Genomic DNA, 16729 nt, shown 5'->3' with positions numbered 1-16729 from the left:
ACCCTTTTTCCTATTATAATTATCCTGTATGTACAATCTGTTCTCACCCTAGACTGAAGACCAACAGACTATAACTTACTGACATGTCAACCTCATAACTATGTATTGAAGATGCTGTAGCCTTTTCTCATATCATCAGTGGAAGGAATACTCAACCAAAGCTGAGATAATATAAAATAATCAAACAACGGTCAATTATTTATTTCACATAAGATATGGTAATCCATACTTCTGCTTCATATGACCAGTTACCACCAGCTCGAAGGTTCATTCCAGTTTTCTTCTGCACAAGAGAAGCCATTGTTATAACATAAAGACCCAGAGACACAAAACAAAACATGCAAATTTATGCCTTAAATGACTCAGCTGATCTATATGATTGCAGATTGAAGGGATAGATCATAGAACCTTCATTCATGAAAAAAAAAAAAAAAAAAAAAAAGAAGAAGAGCACATGCTGATGTTTTGTTTTATGGTGGTTGGTAGGAGATCCAACTGCTAGCCATAATATTTTTAATTGCCATTTTATATCTCCAAGGCTCCAACCAATGCAGTTCTACCAGAAACTTTGAAAACTATGCAAAAAGGAGTACCTAAACATCTTTATGCAAGAGAAGAATTTTTTACACCAGACCAGAGACCTGATAATGTTGCTAGGGAAGTTCCATTATTGCAGCAAAGGCATCTCCTTCCCCTAGTAAGAGACAATAACCAAGCAACTACTAAATTTTGTGCAAAAAAATCTGCTACTGTATATATCATATCCTTCACAAGATGTATGTACAATATCAAACTTGATTAAACTCACAAAGAATCATGACTTGACAGATTTGCATCCACTCTAGTGCACTTACTCTTCTATATTGTAAATAGACTGTTTGCATGAGTATAAGACTCCTAAATTCTCAAAATCAATACAAACAAATCCAAAGCCGCAATCCAAAAATGCTGTATAAACTAAGGTAATCTCAACGGGGTGCCATGGAAACTGAGAAATCAATAGGCAAACCAATCCTCTCTGCCCAGTTCTTTGACTCCAAATACAATTTGGAGATCCTAACAGCAACCTGCCCCATGTCCGGCCTCTTCACCGGATCCTCTTCCACACATTCCAACCCAACAACCACCATTTTCTCCGCTACTTCCACCGGAAACGAATCCTTCAACCTCCTATCCACCCACCTCCTAACACCACCACCACCTCCTCCAACTGCCTCTCTAGCTAAATCAATCACATTCACCTTCTTATAGGTCCCATTCACATCATCAAACTCATACTTCAGTGCCTCCCGCCCGGACAACAACTCCAGTATTATAACCCCAAATGAATACACATCACATTTTTGTGTTGCCACTCCAATTGCCTGAAGCTCCGGTGCCATATACCCTCTCGTCCCCTCAATTTTCATTGACTTGCTGTCTGCTCTTGTTAAGGATGAGCTAGCACCTTTAGTCTCCACCGATTCTCCACACAACTCTGCTGTACCGAAATGACAAATCTTGGCGTTCATTAATTCTTCAGAGACAATAACACTAGAACTTGTGATGTGATTGTGAACGAAATTCGAATCCAAGCAATGGTGGATGTAATCGAGACCGTGACCAAGATCTGTCGCGACCTGCATCCGAGAAAGCCAGGACGAGAGGACCGTGAAATTGGGGTTTTTTGGGTTTCGAAGACAAGTCGCTAAATTGGCACCAGTATTATACTCATACACCAAATATATGTAATTCCCAGAAGCGCCGGCACCGAGGAGTTTGATAAGGCTACTGTGGTGGCTGCGGCAGATCATCAAAAGCCGTCTCTGCAGCTCCGGCAACTCAATTGGACATCGGAACTTGCGCTGGAACAGAACAACATCTTTCCCACGAATCACACAGCGCCAAGCGGTGGAGGAGGAAGAAGAGGAGAAGGGTTTCAATAAGAAATTATTCGTGGCCAAACGAATTTCAGATAAATCGTAGATATGTGGATTTTCAGGGAGAAGCGAGTCTCTGAGACTGGACAGAGAGGTTCTGCCTGAGATGGCAGAGGACCTGGAATTGTCTTTGTAATAGGAAGCTGAGTCGGTGAGACTTACGGGGTTGCTCGATGAAGGATCAAAAATGGAGGAAGATCGCGAATTACGTGATTTTGAGGTTGTGGAACGGATTACGTCTGTGCTCTTTTTGGATTTGCACATGGACACATGAAGATTAGACGAATGGGTTTAATTATCTGGGATCGTCGAAACTGATAGTGCGGTTTAAGGTGGACGACGATCAATATCGAGGGCGGTGGCGGCATAGGCACAACAGAGAAGAAAATGAGAATCAAAGATTGCAGCTTGGTTCTTATCAACGGAGATCTTGTTTAAGGATGATGATGAAAGGACTGAATGAAGATGAAGACAGCCAATACGTGTCATTTACTCCTAATTCAAATCAAAAGAAAGAAGTTAGGTGGGACCCGATTCGGCAGCTGTTTGGAAGACTTCGAAGTTTGAAGGCTTGAAGCACCTCGAAGAAGGGGATATTTGGTATTTAACACCTTATTGAGAGGTTTCCGACCTTTTCCTTTCTTCTTTTCCTATCCGCAATAAGAGGGATTCTAATTTTTTGTTACAATTGTAACTATAATTCTCTCCTAAAACCATGCTAAATCATGAATTTCTTTTATTTTAAAATGATATTAGAGTTTAGGACTTGGAATTAGTGTTGAAATTTAGGGTCTAAAATTTAAGATTTAGATTTTATTTTTTGAGTTTAAGGTTTAGAATTTAGGATTTTGAAAAAAAATATTTAAAATCTATTATATTCCAACATTAAAAAAATATTTAAAATATAGTATATTCCAACATTATGAACCTGTAAAAAATATGCCCTATATATAAAGGGCTAATGGCATACTATTTGAACACACACATAAATCCTGTCACATATTTTCCCTTTTTCTTGAAGAAATTTTTTAAGATCAAACAAACAAATCAAGCAGGTAAACGTTCCAGCATGAACTTGCTACTCCCATATCTTTTTTATCAACGAAATTCTCACATCAAATCGAAAAGAAATGAGAGAACAAACCAGTATTATACACAAACCATGATCTTCTAGATGGATGCAATAAGAACAAAAATTAAGAATCCAGAAGTACTTGAACAATCATCAGAAAAGGGCGGAGGAATTCTGTTTACCCCACCCTCACGCAAAGGCAACCCTACAAACCAATAATGGTCTTTACCTTTAAGGCTTCCTCAATATGACTAGAACCTTTTTCACGGCATAACCAGAGAATATCTAATAGAAAGAAGTTAAAAATAACATACCCAACACATGCCATTACATCAAATACGATAATTATGAAGGAACAGAAGGATATGGAGTCTAGAGGTGCAAGCTTAGACACAATATACGACGAGGGCCAAGAATCTGGCATATTGTGATATAATAAGAACGAGCATGTCAAGATTTGTCAATGTGCATATCAATCAATTGTTGGCCAGCAAGTAAAGGCAGTTTTTTGAGCAGGACTGATTGTAGCAATGGGTGGGTGAATGTATCATATTGGAGGTGTCTCATTTTATGATGCAACAAAGGGATCACGCCATCACGGAAATGATCACTGCAATCCAAAGACATACCCAATTCATCTCTCCTGCTACAAAATTAAATGTAACCAAAGTAATTTTTCTGTTGTTATTCCTGCATGTTCTCCCAAAAGTCTCAAGAGCACATCCTAAGTGGAAACAAAGCTTCCACATATAAGGCAGGGCATATGAACACAACCTAAATTCTCATATCCGTAACACTCAAGTTGCAAGCAACTTCACCACCATGTCAGCATTCATCTACCACCATGTCAGCATTCATCTACCACCACGTCAGCATTCATCTAGATACATTCTAGTAAATCATGAATGATCGACGACAAAATCCACCCTGAATAGTCTAAACTATGCAAGTAGTGATTGTGCAGGAAACAGGTTAGGCATATCAGATTCAAAGTCCAAATACAAAATCCCACAGTGGTCTCATATCCATATGCTTAACCCTAATGTGACCCTTTGATCAGGGGGAAATCATAGCAAAAAACAATGCCAAACAGAGAAGAATCTCCAAACAGGTTGAACATCAATTTAGTAGCAGAGTAAAATTTCTTTAATCTAACATGGTGCACAAGAAAAACATGGCGGTACAACAAAAAAAACACAATCCGCACCAGTGAAACTAATCCATAACTCTGTTGTTTGATTAAACAAGCAGAAAAGCCAGATTAAGCATCACGATAAGCTTCAAGAGCCTCACCAGTTAACCTGCAAATCCTCCATTCACTCAACACCTTAGCACCCATCAGCTCATTAAACTCGATAGCATTCACGTTCCAATCAAGGACCGCCCACTCCACTCTCCCATAATCCATCTTCACTGCCTGCTTTGCCACTGCCGTCAGAAGAATCCTCCCAAACCCCTTCCTCCTATAACACTCCCTCACAAACAAGTCCTCCACATAAAACCCAGGTTTCCCCAAAAAAGTAGAGTAGTTGGGGAAAAACAACACAAACCCAGCAACCACAACATCCCCATTACCCATCGATCGGAACTGATCTTCTTCTGGGTCAATCAGTGGCAGCTCACGAGTGATCACGCGTTCGATTGGAGTGAAATGCGGAGATGGTGGGAGTGGAAGGAGGGGATGGCGGGAGACTTCGAGAAGGAAGATGGTAAAGGAGTGGAAGGGAGGAGAGTTAAAGAGGGTAGTGGAGAGGGAGGACTCCGTGGCGGAGAAGAGGTGGGTGAGGCGCTCAAATACCGCCATTTGGTGGATGAGCTTGTGGATGTGGGGGACGTCGGCGGGAGTCGCTAGACGGATACGGTAGAAGATGGGATGCCCAATGGGTGCAGATTCGGGAACTCCAGTCGGTGGTGAAGGCGCGGGCGCTGGTGGCGGTGGCGGAGCGGCTGCGGCCATTTGGAATTTTCTGTGTGTAACAGTAACGGTTGGGTTGTTCTAGAGAGTGTTTTGGTACAAAGGAGATGTTTTCAAGCACAGTATTTAATGAACTTATCATACGGCACAATCGCACTAATGTGGTAATTGGGAACAGTCTATTATAGCCCATGAACATATTCTTAATCCAGGTCCAGCCGAATCCAATCCAATTCTTCAAAAGTTCAAAGCCAACCCAACAAATCAAAAGCCCAAACACAGAAAACTTATCTGATGTATTTATCTGAATTTAAATCAATCCTGGTTTGATCAGTTAAGTATGTCAAAAATCCGGGTTGAGATCCGAACATGTAAATATAAACATATAAATCTGATCCGATTTACATATTTGGATTTAAAACAAATCTGGGTTTCGTTAACTAAATCAGTTAGAAATCCAATCCGAACGTATAAATATTTCATAAACACGTATTTGTTGTCTGACTCAGAATTGATCTTTTTTCCACCCCTGCATCTAATGATCCAGACCAAAAAGAAAAACTACATCAACATTTTTTTTCCTTTTAAAAAAATTGGAGAATGCCTACTTACAAAAGTCTGCCTAATCCTAATTCTATGCCTAATCCCACGACATGATTTTACAGGCCTCTTTGGCCCCCAAAATTCCAATATTCCGTGTCACTATATTACAGAGACAGTCATACTGACCAACATCAACTCGTTTTCAGGCAGGCGAATTCACATAATGTCCTGTTTTTCGTCTATGCCTGCTATAATCCGAGACGAACCTGAAGGAAAGACCACAGCCGTCAACCTTGCATTGGTATGGCCGCTCTCCAGTGTGCACCCTTATATGCTCAGTCCTAGCCCATGCCCATTTGAATGACATGGAGCAGCCCTTCCATGGGCACTTGAGGGGTCTCTCATCCTCATGCACACGTTGATGAAGTATAGCATATTTATGGGACCGGAACTTCTTCCCGCAATCTTCATATGGGCAGCGGTTTCGTTTGTGCAACTGTAATTCCGCCTTTGTCTCAAAACGCATATGGCAACCTTCAAGGTCACATTTGTGAGACTTCTTTGTATTTTCTTTCCTTTTCTGGCAAGAAGAAGCAGAATCATCGGAAGACTTCTTAACCTTCTTTATCACCTTCTCCTCTAATTTTCTGTCAGTACCACCTCTACTTGTTGCATCTTTGCCGGCCTTCGATCTCAACCCTTCACATGGGCTTCTAACAAAGCCATTGCAGTTGAAAATGTCTTCCCCTTTCAGCCCCAGTTCTTTCTTTCTCTTTCTTCCATTTTCAGCAATTGATCTAGAGTCCGTCAAAGTGGACTCAATGACTCCAGGCTCTTTAATGTCTTGCATTGAACAACCTTCATCGCTGTTTAGCAGATTTTCTCCACTCACAATCTCTCCTTGGATGGGACGACTCTTTTCCATTGGGCAAGCCATAAGATGATTCTGTTCTCCCTTGCTCGTGATTGAATTAGTAACAAGTTCATCTGAATTACTTCTACTGGTACTCACAATTTCATGCTGCACGGCAGTGTCTAAAGTCAGATTTTCTGCATGGGCACTCTCTCCTTGAAATGTACATCTTTCAACTGCAAAAGTGACGGCATGATTTTCTTCTTCATTCCCTGTGATCGCAATAGAAAGAAGTTCATATGCGTCGCTTTTACTTGCAGTCACATTTTCATGCTGCACCTCAGAGTCTAAAGTCGTAGCATTGCATATGTTTTGTTTCGAACAGGTCCCAGCAGAAACTTCCAAACAATTTTCCTTTAAGACAAAAGCAGCCCGATCAACTTCTGTTGGGGCAGTAGAGCTCAAGACAAATGTCTCCTCACTTCTATTTGTATTCAGAATGTCCTGTTGCACCCCATTCTCAGGATTAACAGCCTCACATGAATCAGCTGAAGTGAAACACTTCCCTGTAACTTCAGAAACTTCTTCCATTGCAGCAGAAGTGGGCTGATTTAAAGGTCTAACATCTCTAGAAACGAGTTCGTCCTCATTACTCTTATTAATTCCACTTGCCTTTATTTGTTGTTGCTGCACTTCACAATCTACTGAAAAAGAGTTGCAAAAGTTCCCAGAAGCACAAATCTCTCTTGGAAATCCACAAATTTTTTCCACCGAGGTAGAGGCAGGTTGATTTATCATTTTATCACTATATAAAATGGTATGCAGGAGGTTACTTACAGTGGTAGTCTCACATTCTTGCAGCACTTCCTTACCACAATATTTGCCTGAGGGTTCCCATCTTCCTTCGGAAATCAGATCAGTGGTCTCATTTGGGATATCAATATTTTTCCTTTTTTGATCCTCTCTTTGCTGCTCAAATCTTTCACTAGGAGCAATAGCAGATGGACTCAAACATTTTCTTGCATTAGAATCCTCTCTCACACTGATTCCTTCACTAATCCCCTTTGCATTCAGTTCCTCTGAGGTTTGGTTCTTAATCTGCTTATCAAGACTTTCAACCACTAAACTTCCAGTAAAAAGTTCATCAGCAACCTGTAAAGGACCAGAAATTGAGCTGCTTTCCCTAGATGCTTCAAGTACTGGGATTTCATAAAGCATTTTAGACATTCCGATAGGAGAGCAACCCAACCCCGTGGAATTGCCTCGGGCACTCCCAACGCTAGTGAAGTTAGTTCCATATGTATTTCCATCATCCTTCTCAAGGTCTCCAAAACTAGTTGCTGAAACTTCTCCAGCCAGGTAATTGCTAGGGTGTCTACAGCTCATACTTGCATCTGTCAAACAATCACGTTTCACTCTGAACTTCCTTCTAGTATAGTGAATGATCTTTTTCTCTTCACTAACAATCACTCCCTCTGGATTTTGATTCATTTCATTCTTGGTTCCGATGCTCTCAGATGGTTTACAATGGTCTTGGTGATTTAAGTAAATTTTTGAGCGGGATCTTCTGGACTGCCATTTGATTTTTACTAAATTGGATCTGGAACTTCGTTCAGAAAGCAAACCACCCAATGTCAATGCATGCTGAACTTGCTTTGATGGAGAGTTTTTCCTGATCTTCACACAGTACCTTAGGTTAATACCCAGCTTGGATGTCCAGTCTTCTCCACGTTCATCATGGTCTTCATTATCAATTGCAAGATCAATTAAGTTCAGATCTTCCTGGAACGCACTTCCTAATGGAATCTCATTGTAATTAAATGAGCAACCAATTTCCTCAGCAACAGAAGCAGCATGAGCCTTTATCCTCTGATAGTCTATGAAAGTTCAAAGAAAAAACTTCATAAGAATTACAAAAAAAGAAAAAGTAAACAATTCCCGAGCACAATGGTCACTGCGGGGTCTGGAACAGACAGAATGTATACAGACCTTACCTCCACATAATATGTGGAGAGGCTGTTTCCAAAACCTAAGCATGTGACATCTAAGTTTCACCACTGCTACTCTACAATTGGGTCACTTGTTCGCCTGTAAGAATTACAATAAACTATTAAAAAATATTTGCAAATAAAAATAAAACGCCTGTACATTCTCCTAATAATTTGCTTAATGAATAATGATTGAATTGTGAATACAGTACAGAACTAACCAATTGCTGACAAATTATTTTGACATTTTACTTTATGAAGGGATAGGGAGCTTTAAAAATAAACAAAATTAGGTAAGAAGGGAGGGTAATGATACTTTCTAAGGATTGAATTCATTTTTGAATGAATCTCAGGATGAATTCATAAACCTAAGATCTAACGTCTCTCACCTGAATGGCAAATTACGAGCATGTTTGCTCCACCTTTAGTCTGCAACAGATCATCAGTTTGAACAGCGTGCTCCAAGCAGAAAATCCGAGGTCTCAGGAATTTATCAGAAGTGTTCCACCCCTTATTGAACTTCAACATTTTTGGTAGATCCTCTGAGGAAAGAAAAATATCAGAAATATGAGATGCTCTGCAGAATAAGGCAAAAATCAAAATAATTGAATGAAAACCCTACTATTTCAAATTTTCAATGTAGAAAGATAAACCTGTCAAAACCATCTGTTCTGCAGTGAAGTAAACAGGCATAATATTTTCATATGTTTCCATTGAAAAAGTAGTAGCGTACCAGAATTTCATCCATGAACCAGGAAGGTATTCCCAGAAATGCAAGTTATTTTCTATCAAAATTTTCTATTAAAAAATATTGAATATAACAATCCAACTTATACAATATTAGCGCCTTCTTTTCAGCACAATAAAATGAGTAATGTTTTTGGATTATCCAATGTCCTAAATCAGAGATAAGAAAAGGCATCATTAGCTAGCATAGTACTAGCATGCAAAAGACAAAATACAGGGACAAATTTTCAAAACAATAATTAGCATATAACAAGAGAATCTGCAATATAAAAATAAGAAGAGTAGAGTCAGAAAATATGCAATGATTATAGTGGGCATATGTGACGAATCTTCTTCTTTCCCTTAAGAGACACAGAAGACCACAAAACTTTAATACCCGTATACAACATGGCATATCATGTGGGAACAGAAAACTTATTGAAGGATTTGAATATCCGAACATCATATTCTAGCAATATTTTCCAGGTTAACCAGCTGAATGCACGATAACTACAGTAACAAACATCATATTCTAGCAATATTTTCCAGGTTAACCAGCCAAATGCACGATAAACTACAGTAACAAATTTTATTAATAAGGATAGCTCATAACGATATGCGAAAAAAACACTGATGCTTTTGCAATCCCATACTGAAGGGGAGAACAATTGAAATCATGCATAGATATAATATCCCAAATAATTGAAAAGAATTAAAACAGAAGCAGAATATGAATAAAGATTTTTTAAGTGACGGAAGAATAATCATATAATAGACCAGATACCTGAAAAGGAGTCCTTAACAGAGCTATCATTGTCTTCTGAGGAATGACCACCATCAAATTTTGAGCCCCCAGGTCTCTGGACCACAAGATAATCTGCAGGCAAAAGTTCCATTGATGCTTTCTCAGATGGTTGTACCACAGTCATAAATGGAAAACCAAGGATTCCACAAGCAACACATGCCAATGATCCCGAATCAACTTGAAAATCATACAAATTATCATCGTCCAAGTATAAACCATTTAGAGCTTCCATATACACGGTCATCTCGTCATAGAGATTCTGATTACTATCATCTCCAGAATGAATATTCGAGGCATGTTCACCGGCTGGGGTAGCAACAGCTGTTAAACTGGGCTTATTTGCACACGGCAATGAATCAGGATGCCATATTACTGAACGGCAAGATGATCTTTTACTGAGAAGTAGAGATAACGTTTTGCTTTCATTTACCATATCTTCCATAAAAGCCTTCTTTACCAATAACTCTCTCTCTTCCTTCAAGCGATCTCTCAGGCGAGAACTCCGACAACCTGGAAGTAAGGACCTCGGAACTCTGGCACCAAAAAGAAGCCAGTGGATGAAGATTGTGAAATTCCATTAACCACAATTTTATGTACACCACTTAATAAAGTTCTCTTTTTCATTCACAAAATAATTGTATGCACGCCATAAGCAAAAAATATGATATAGAAGAACATGTGAGCAAGGCGCGGGAAGTACATGTTTTTGCAACAGAATTTAGATGTGGTCGTCTTTGCTACCTAGGTTCCATCATAAAAGAGGGTATCACACAACGTGAAAACAAGATGGGAGAAATGGAGAAGCACAGAAGATCTATATGATAATTGCATCGCAGAAGGTCATCATTGCCACCAAAGTCTTCATTCCAAACAATGTTGGGTTGGCTACATGAATCCATACGAGGAAGTACTGAATAAAATAAATGTTTAATTGATTGAATAGCTTCCAATATCTCTATCAAGAGATAACAGATGGCACAAACCCATCAGTTTCTGAAACATAGGTCCCATACTAGATTGATGATGCTGTAAATATTTTGTTTATTTGAGATCTGATTGCAGATAAATTGACTCGGCAGCCAATAAGAAAGCTCAACTGTAAGATGTATTTAACATTACGTCCTCCCAAGATCTTAATTGTGATAGAAAATTCTGCATATATCATGTCATGGTCATGACAATGAAAAGTAGAGAATACATCCAAGTGCCAATTGCATTAGTTCAAACGCTTCGAAATAACATTGACAGGCAATTCATGCATTGTTACAGATCTTCATCAAGCAAAACTTCAGAAGCGTATTTCTAGAGTTTGGATACCTCACCTTGAAACAAAAGACATAGTCAACAGGTACAGCAATTGTTGATGGGAAAGCATGGGAAGATAATTCATTGCAGCTCTACGCACCGCAGCTTCCTTGGCCACTTTAAGCCACTGGGGAGTTCCAAAGTTAGCAGCCTCCCCACAGTTAAAACCTAAACAAAATATGAAAATCCATCAAAATAAATGCAAATAAGAATCCAGGGTAGGGACAACACAGATACCAAGAAATTCCACATTACAGCAGCTTTTCTGTGATGAACAGGTGACAATAGCTCACCAGTTACAGAAATTTTAAAGATGATTCAAACATTCCACCAATGACATTTTATTCATAAAAAATACTATTAGACAAATTTACTCACATTATAAAATGAATACAACATTCAAAGCATCATCTCCAGCATTTTTCTATCATAAAGATGAATACATCAAGGTTTAGAATCTTATGGTGGATTGGCCATATTGCCTTCAAATCTCTTAGAAGTTAGAACTTCAATCTTCATAATAGTTTTATCTTCGAAACTGACTTTGATAAGATTGGGACATCTTAAGTTAATTTTCATACTTACTAAAATAAAAGGTTTAGAATATAATGTTGACAAAATCTCTCGCACAAACTTCAGAATTAAGTGAAAGGTGGAACACTGGATGCTAAACCGTGCATACGTATATTCTGTAATTCTATTAAATGTCCTGCAAATTGCAGATATGCGGTCCTAAAATGTTGGGAGTAGGTAGAGGCAATAAAAATAGGAAGACTCCTTCATACATGAGAGTGCTGCGCTGGATGTGTGGCAACAAAATGAATGGTAAGATAAGAAACAATTTAAAAAATCAGTTTAGATGGTTAGGGCATATCCCATGTACAGATACTGCTGCACCAGTGCACAAATCAGGAAATTTAAATTGGAGTAAAAGAGAAGAGACACCCAAAAAAAATGGTTATAGCCTATAGGACTAATGGAGAGCATAGCTTTTGATCAGTAGGAGTAGAATCCATTAGCTTTTGACTAATGGATGAAAGTGATAAAAGCGTAGTAGAATTCCGTGGTGTTCCCAACTAAAATTTTCTTGTGGATTCATGTAGCTCATCTCAAAATGTTTGGGAATGAGAACTTGGTGATGTTGGCTTAATTTCTAACTAGAATCATATTATTATTTGAAGTGAAAAGTTAATCCAACTATTTGGACTTGATAGCCGCATTAAAAATAAAAAATCCCTATTCTGATGAATTGAACAACTTTTAATACTACACCCACGGGAACCCCGCCATATGGCAAAAATAATGCTATCTGAACTTTGGACAAAAGTAACACCAACCACTTCCAAGTTGAGGAACCTCAATATCTTCTCTAAAATCTTCAAAAGTAAGCAGCAGTACCCTGTTCTGATTATGAACTTTTTTAAGTGTATAATTTATTCAAGAAACCTCCGCATTGATTGATTAGCCTCATTTGGCAATGTACCGTAGCAAACAACGGGTGAAATTGTAAGCTCTAGTCACTAGGTTTATTAAGATGTGCCATTTGCAAGTTTTCTCCCTGTAAGCTTATGACTCCAATGTCTTCAATAGCTTTAAATCTAGCTAAGCATAAATGGGGAAAAAAATCTGTAGATCATATTCTGAAACTTAATTTGTTGAGAATTAAAATAAAATAAAAATTACTTAACTGCTGCATAATTATAGCAACCACATTAATTTGACAGCAAATAAAAAATTGCCATAATCAATAACCAAAGTTACTCCCCAAGGCAGGAGAAAGACGAATTACACTTACTTACGAGGGCCTTAAAAAGTTGAAGATACAGTTACGCATTTTTGGATCACATACAGGTCACAACTCACAAGTTTAGACTTATCCATGAATTTTCAGAATTCAGATATAGTAGAAAGATCTTTTACTAATAACCATATTCCCTGCTTTAGAAGATGGTATTCCAAGGCTTCACCTAAGTGTTTCATGAAATATCCATATTTCAATGTTCGTAATAAATCTATATACAATTATTAAAAGCTGAAACGCTTAGAACTCATATGTTGTGCCACATGTCACACAATAAAAAAGGAAATAAAATAAAAACTAATTTAGTTAGCATAATTAATAATATTTAAAAAGGAAAACAAATAATAATTCTATTAGAGTTATATTACTATAAATATAACACTATATATTTATAATTATGGTACATAACAATTTATAAAAAATAAAATAATAACAATTCAATTAAAATTCAGATAAGTGTATATTTGAACTATCATTTTAGACATGACAAATATATTAATTAACACTCAGTCCACTTCGTCTTATGTTATTCGTGGAGTAAAAATTGTTTTTGCTTTTTTTAATCATTAATCAAATAAATTATATTTTTGGACTTCTCATGCATTATGCGGGCTCGCGAGTCCCGACTAGTTTATCTACTATCTAGTCAATCAACCAAATGTCGTGCTTGTAAGGCAGTAATAGGTACTTTGTCCAAAAAGTTTTTCTCAATGCAAAACAAAACGGTAAAGCAGTTACCGTGGCTGAATCCTACATGGTAAGCCCTTGGAAAAGTCACAACAAATTCCCCGGGATTCTGGATTAACCTAAAGAAGACACGGAACAGATGTGAGTAACGTCAACAAGCAAAGTCAGAAGAATACACCAAATGGCACCCTCAGAATCACAAAATCAAACCAAAAGTTTATAAAGGAAAAAGAGTACACTAGAGTCTTGAATTTGAAAATATTAACAAGAAGAATATGATACAAAATTTATTAAAGAAAAAAAGCAAACCTACGAGGATCTGTTGCAAAATTCTAGTCCAAAATAACAACCTTGAGCAATTATTACTTAACCCTAAAAATTATAATACCATAATGTGAAGGCTAAACAATGTTATTTCCTCAAAGAATATAATTATAGAGACAACGTAAATACACATCGCCACAAGCACTCATCCAGTATCCTAATTTTACCCCTTGACAAATCTCTTTGAAAGTTAGTTTCAGAAAAGGTTCAGAGAAATATTCCTTCTCTGCTCTTTTCCCCTATGTCTTACATAGAGAACTACATCAACATAGCCGGTCTGTTTATGAGGGTAGCAGAAGGCCAGAGCGGGGGGAGGGGGGGGGAGAGAGAGAGAGAGAGAGACCTGCAACAAGGGATGCTAGATGCAACAATTACTTCAGGTGAAAGAAGAGTTGTCTTTTCACCCAGTAGCGAGAGAGCAGCTGCCAAAAAAGAACTACAGTTAAGTAAAACCATGCTTTGAGATCTTAAATTAAAGGAAAGTAAGTCAAATGAACTACAATTATAGAAAGACTGTTAAGTATAATGGTTTGAAGACTACTACAAATACTGGAATTCTGAGGTATGAAGGCCCAAAAGTTTGAAAAGCAAAAGAAACTTCTGCCCAATGCTTGTGAGAAATTGCTCGCTTTGGCCAATCAGGCCAAGGATCTAATAGTTTTCTGTAGACAACATGAGGTTGTTGCTTCTATGCCAAATTGCCAATTATAATGACTTGGCCTAAAAATGAGGCAGGGATCCCATATGCTACTTTTTTTCAAGAGAAGATTCCATGGAAACAATCTTACGATGCATTTCAATAAGGCAAGGAGATTTGGACAAATAAACAAGTTAAATGGAGCACATGAATCAGATCTTGGCAAAGATATTATTGTACAGTAGCGAATTATCCACCATCTATACGAAGTTCAGACCTGCAGCCTACTTTAAAATTTAATCAAACCTCCATTCAACACTGTGAATAGTATCTCTCTTTACTACAAGAATTAAAGATGTAAGTTTTACATACCTATACGGTCAGTATTACCATCATACGCCTCAGTGCAGAAAACTTCCTCAAAAGCAAATGCATAATCTCCTGGGACAGCATACCAAGTCTTTGGAGAGCCAGTGTGAAGAAAATTCATGCTATGAAGCTCATGATCTTCAACGTGCCAAGCAAACCAGCTGAACAACATGCCAATATAGACCATGGGAGAAGTAACACCAGGGATATCATCAGGCATGAAACGTGTAATTGAGCCAGGTGAGCGTGCAATAACTTGCAAGTTCCAGGGACTGTTGGAAAGCTTCCAACCTGCAGTACCTTCTGTGTCATTACCAGCATTTGAATTCTTTCTTCTAGAAGTATGTAAGGCTTCTTCTGATGACATCGTTGGCGGTAGAATAGATGGTTTGGATGTTTCTGTGCAATTACTTGGATCATGACTGATCGAAGCATTTCTAATCACATCACTACTTGAATCCTTAGCAATAGCATCATCCAATTTGTTTTTCTTGCAATCAGCGCCCTCTCCAATCCTCTGATAGGATGCCCTCTTCCTCCTCCTTCTGTGAAAGTGCCGCAACTGACCCACGGGTTCCCCAAATGCTGAGCCAGGAACATCATTGGCATATTCCACATATATTGGCTTCTCAGACGCTGCTTTCCAGAACAAAGACTCAATAACCAGTGGAGAAACCTCCTTGATCATACCCAGCACACTTCGTGCAAAGGCCTTTGACTTCGACTCAAACTGCTCTAACGTATAAACCTCTCCACTCTGCCACACTTGCTTATGAACACCTACTTGCAGATTATTAGCCACCCCCTTGACCCTCTTCCCACTCTGCCCCAATTCCTGGTGTCTAGTTGTAAATACCGCCCTAACTTCCCCAGCACTGCCGCTACTTCCAGAACCCATCCTTAGAGAAGAAGCTGCATCGATAGAATTCAAATCACTACCCAATTCCGCGGACCTCAATAGTGACTTGTTCAAGTTAGAAATAACGTATCTCTTTGAAGGTTTTGGTAATGGAGGTATAATCTTACATATACCAAATGCAGTAGCTTCCTTCTCAATTTTCGATATGTAAGCAATTGGGTCAGCAAATTCAGTATCAGTGGGACGAAACTCAGGCGCCAATGGCAGCCCTTTCAACCAACTGGGTACTTCCACACTACCCATCACAACAAAGATTCAGACGAACACCAAAATATCAGAATCACGAAACCACATAGATTTTTCTTAGCGATGTACGTATCATTCCGTCATTGCAGTTGTAAAGATGAATATAAGACCAAGCCCATTTCCATAACCTAATTTCCTAAGATTTCCGCGGAGAACTTAATTTCATACATGAATTTTCGAAGAAATTGAAGCAACTTAAAGCTTTGTATCTGTATCTGAAAGTTGAAAATTGAGGAGATAAATTAACAATAGAACCTGGTTTCAGCGAATAATTTTTTTGCTTTTGCCATATCCACAAAATCCATAGTAGAGCGAGAGCTAGAGAGAGAGACACCGAGAGAGGCAGGAGTTACAGACTTACAGTACTCTGTTTAGGTTTTTGTTACAGATACAGAATTATTACAGTACTTTTAGAGATTAGGGTGAAAATGTGTGCAATGTAGCATTCCTTACTAAGCAAGACTAAAATACGCTATGGGAACAGCGTTGACGTCGAATGAAATGAAAATCAAAATTACAAAATTGTTCACGAATTTATTTGAAACGTATGATTTGTGGGTCCAGCAGTTATTGCCTAATTTAGTAAATTCCTCAATTGACCCCAACAGGCATTTTCTTAC

At 38.3% G+C, this 16729-nt stretch overlaps 3 protein-coding genes across 7 annotated transcripts; all 3 read right to left on the bottom strand.

The window, feature by feature from the left end:
- Positions 1 to 103: 103 nt before the first annotated feature.
- Positions 104 to 2219, bottom strand: LOC120005747 (lysM domain receptor-like kinase 3). Of its 3 annotated transcripts, none has more exons than XM_038855554.1 (3): positions 855 to 2219; positions 594 to 694; positions 104 to 283 (listed from the first exon to the last, which is right to left on the bottom strand). In XM_038855554.1, exon 1 carries the CDS (start codon positions 2181 to 2183, stop codon positions 969 to 971), a length of 1215 nt encoding a protein of 404 aa, XP_038711482.1. In that variant the 5' UTR covers positions 2184 to 2219; the 3' UTR covers positions 104 to 283; positions 594 to 694; positions 855 to 968. The 3 variants fall into 3 exon arrangements, with proteins under 3 accessions (XP_038711482.1, XP_038711483.1, XP_038711484.1); XM_038855555.1 differs by having other exon boundaries at positions 642 to 694; XM_038855556.1 differs by lacking the exon at positions 594 to 694.
- A 58-nt stretch (positions 2220 to 2277) lies between these two features.
- LOC120005749 (probable acetyltransferase NATA1-like) lies at positions 2278 to 5036 on the bottom strand. Of its 3 annotated transcripts, none has more exons than XM_038855558.1 (2): positions 4285 to 5036; positions 2278 to 2414 (listed from the first exon to the last, which is right to left on the bottom strand). In XM_038855558.1, exons 1-2 carry the CDS (start codon positions 4946 to 4948, stop codon positions 2338 to 2340), a joined length of 741 nt encoding a protein of 246 aa, XP_038711486.1. In that variant the 5' UTR covers positions 4949 to 5036; the 3' UTR covers positions 2278 to 2337. The 3 variants fall into 3 exon arrangements, with proteins under 3 accessions (XP_038711486.1, XP_038711488.1, XP_038711487.1); XM_038855560.1 differs by lacking the exon at positions 2278 to 2414 and adding an exon at positions 3564 to 3601 and having other exon boundaries at positions 4285 to 5035; XM_038855559.1 differs by lacking the exon at positions 2278 to 2414 and having other exon boundaries at positions 4083 to 5032.
- A 352-nt stretch (positions 5037 to 5388) lies between these two features.
- On the bottom strand, positions 5389 to 16502 carry LOC120005789 (probable lysine-specific demethylase ELF6). The gene is made up of 7 exons (XM_038855611.1): positions 14948 to 16502; positions 14282 to 14360; positions 13666 to 13733; positions 11144 to 11294; positions 9801 to 10354; positions 8680 to 8832; positions 5389 to 8179 (listed from the first exon to the last, which is right to left on the bottom strand). The coding sequence occupies exons 1-7, from the start codon at positions 16104 to 16106 to the stop codon at positions 5652 to 5654; spliced, it is 4692 nt and encodes a 1563-aa protein (XP_038711539.1). The 5' UTR covers positions 16107 to 16502; the 3' UTR covers positions 5389 to 5651.
- Between the last annotated feature and the right edge of the window lie 227 nt (positions 16503 to 16729).

This window comes from Tripterygium wilfordii, chromosome 9, assembly GCF_013401445.1.
Source record: "Tripterygium wilfordii isolate XIE 37 chromosome 9, ASM1340144v1, whole genome shotgun sequence".
Lineage (NCBI taxonomy): Eukaryota > Viridiplantae > Streptophyta > Magnoliopsida > Celastrales > Celastraceae > Tripterygium > Tripterygium wilfordii.
Note: the sequence above shows the minus strand (reverse complement) of the source record. Positions and strands in the feature narration are given on the sequence as shown.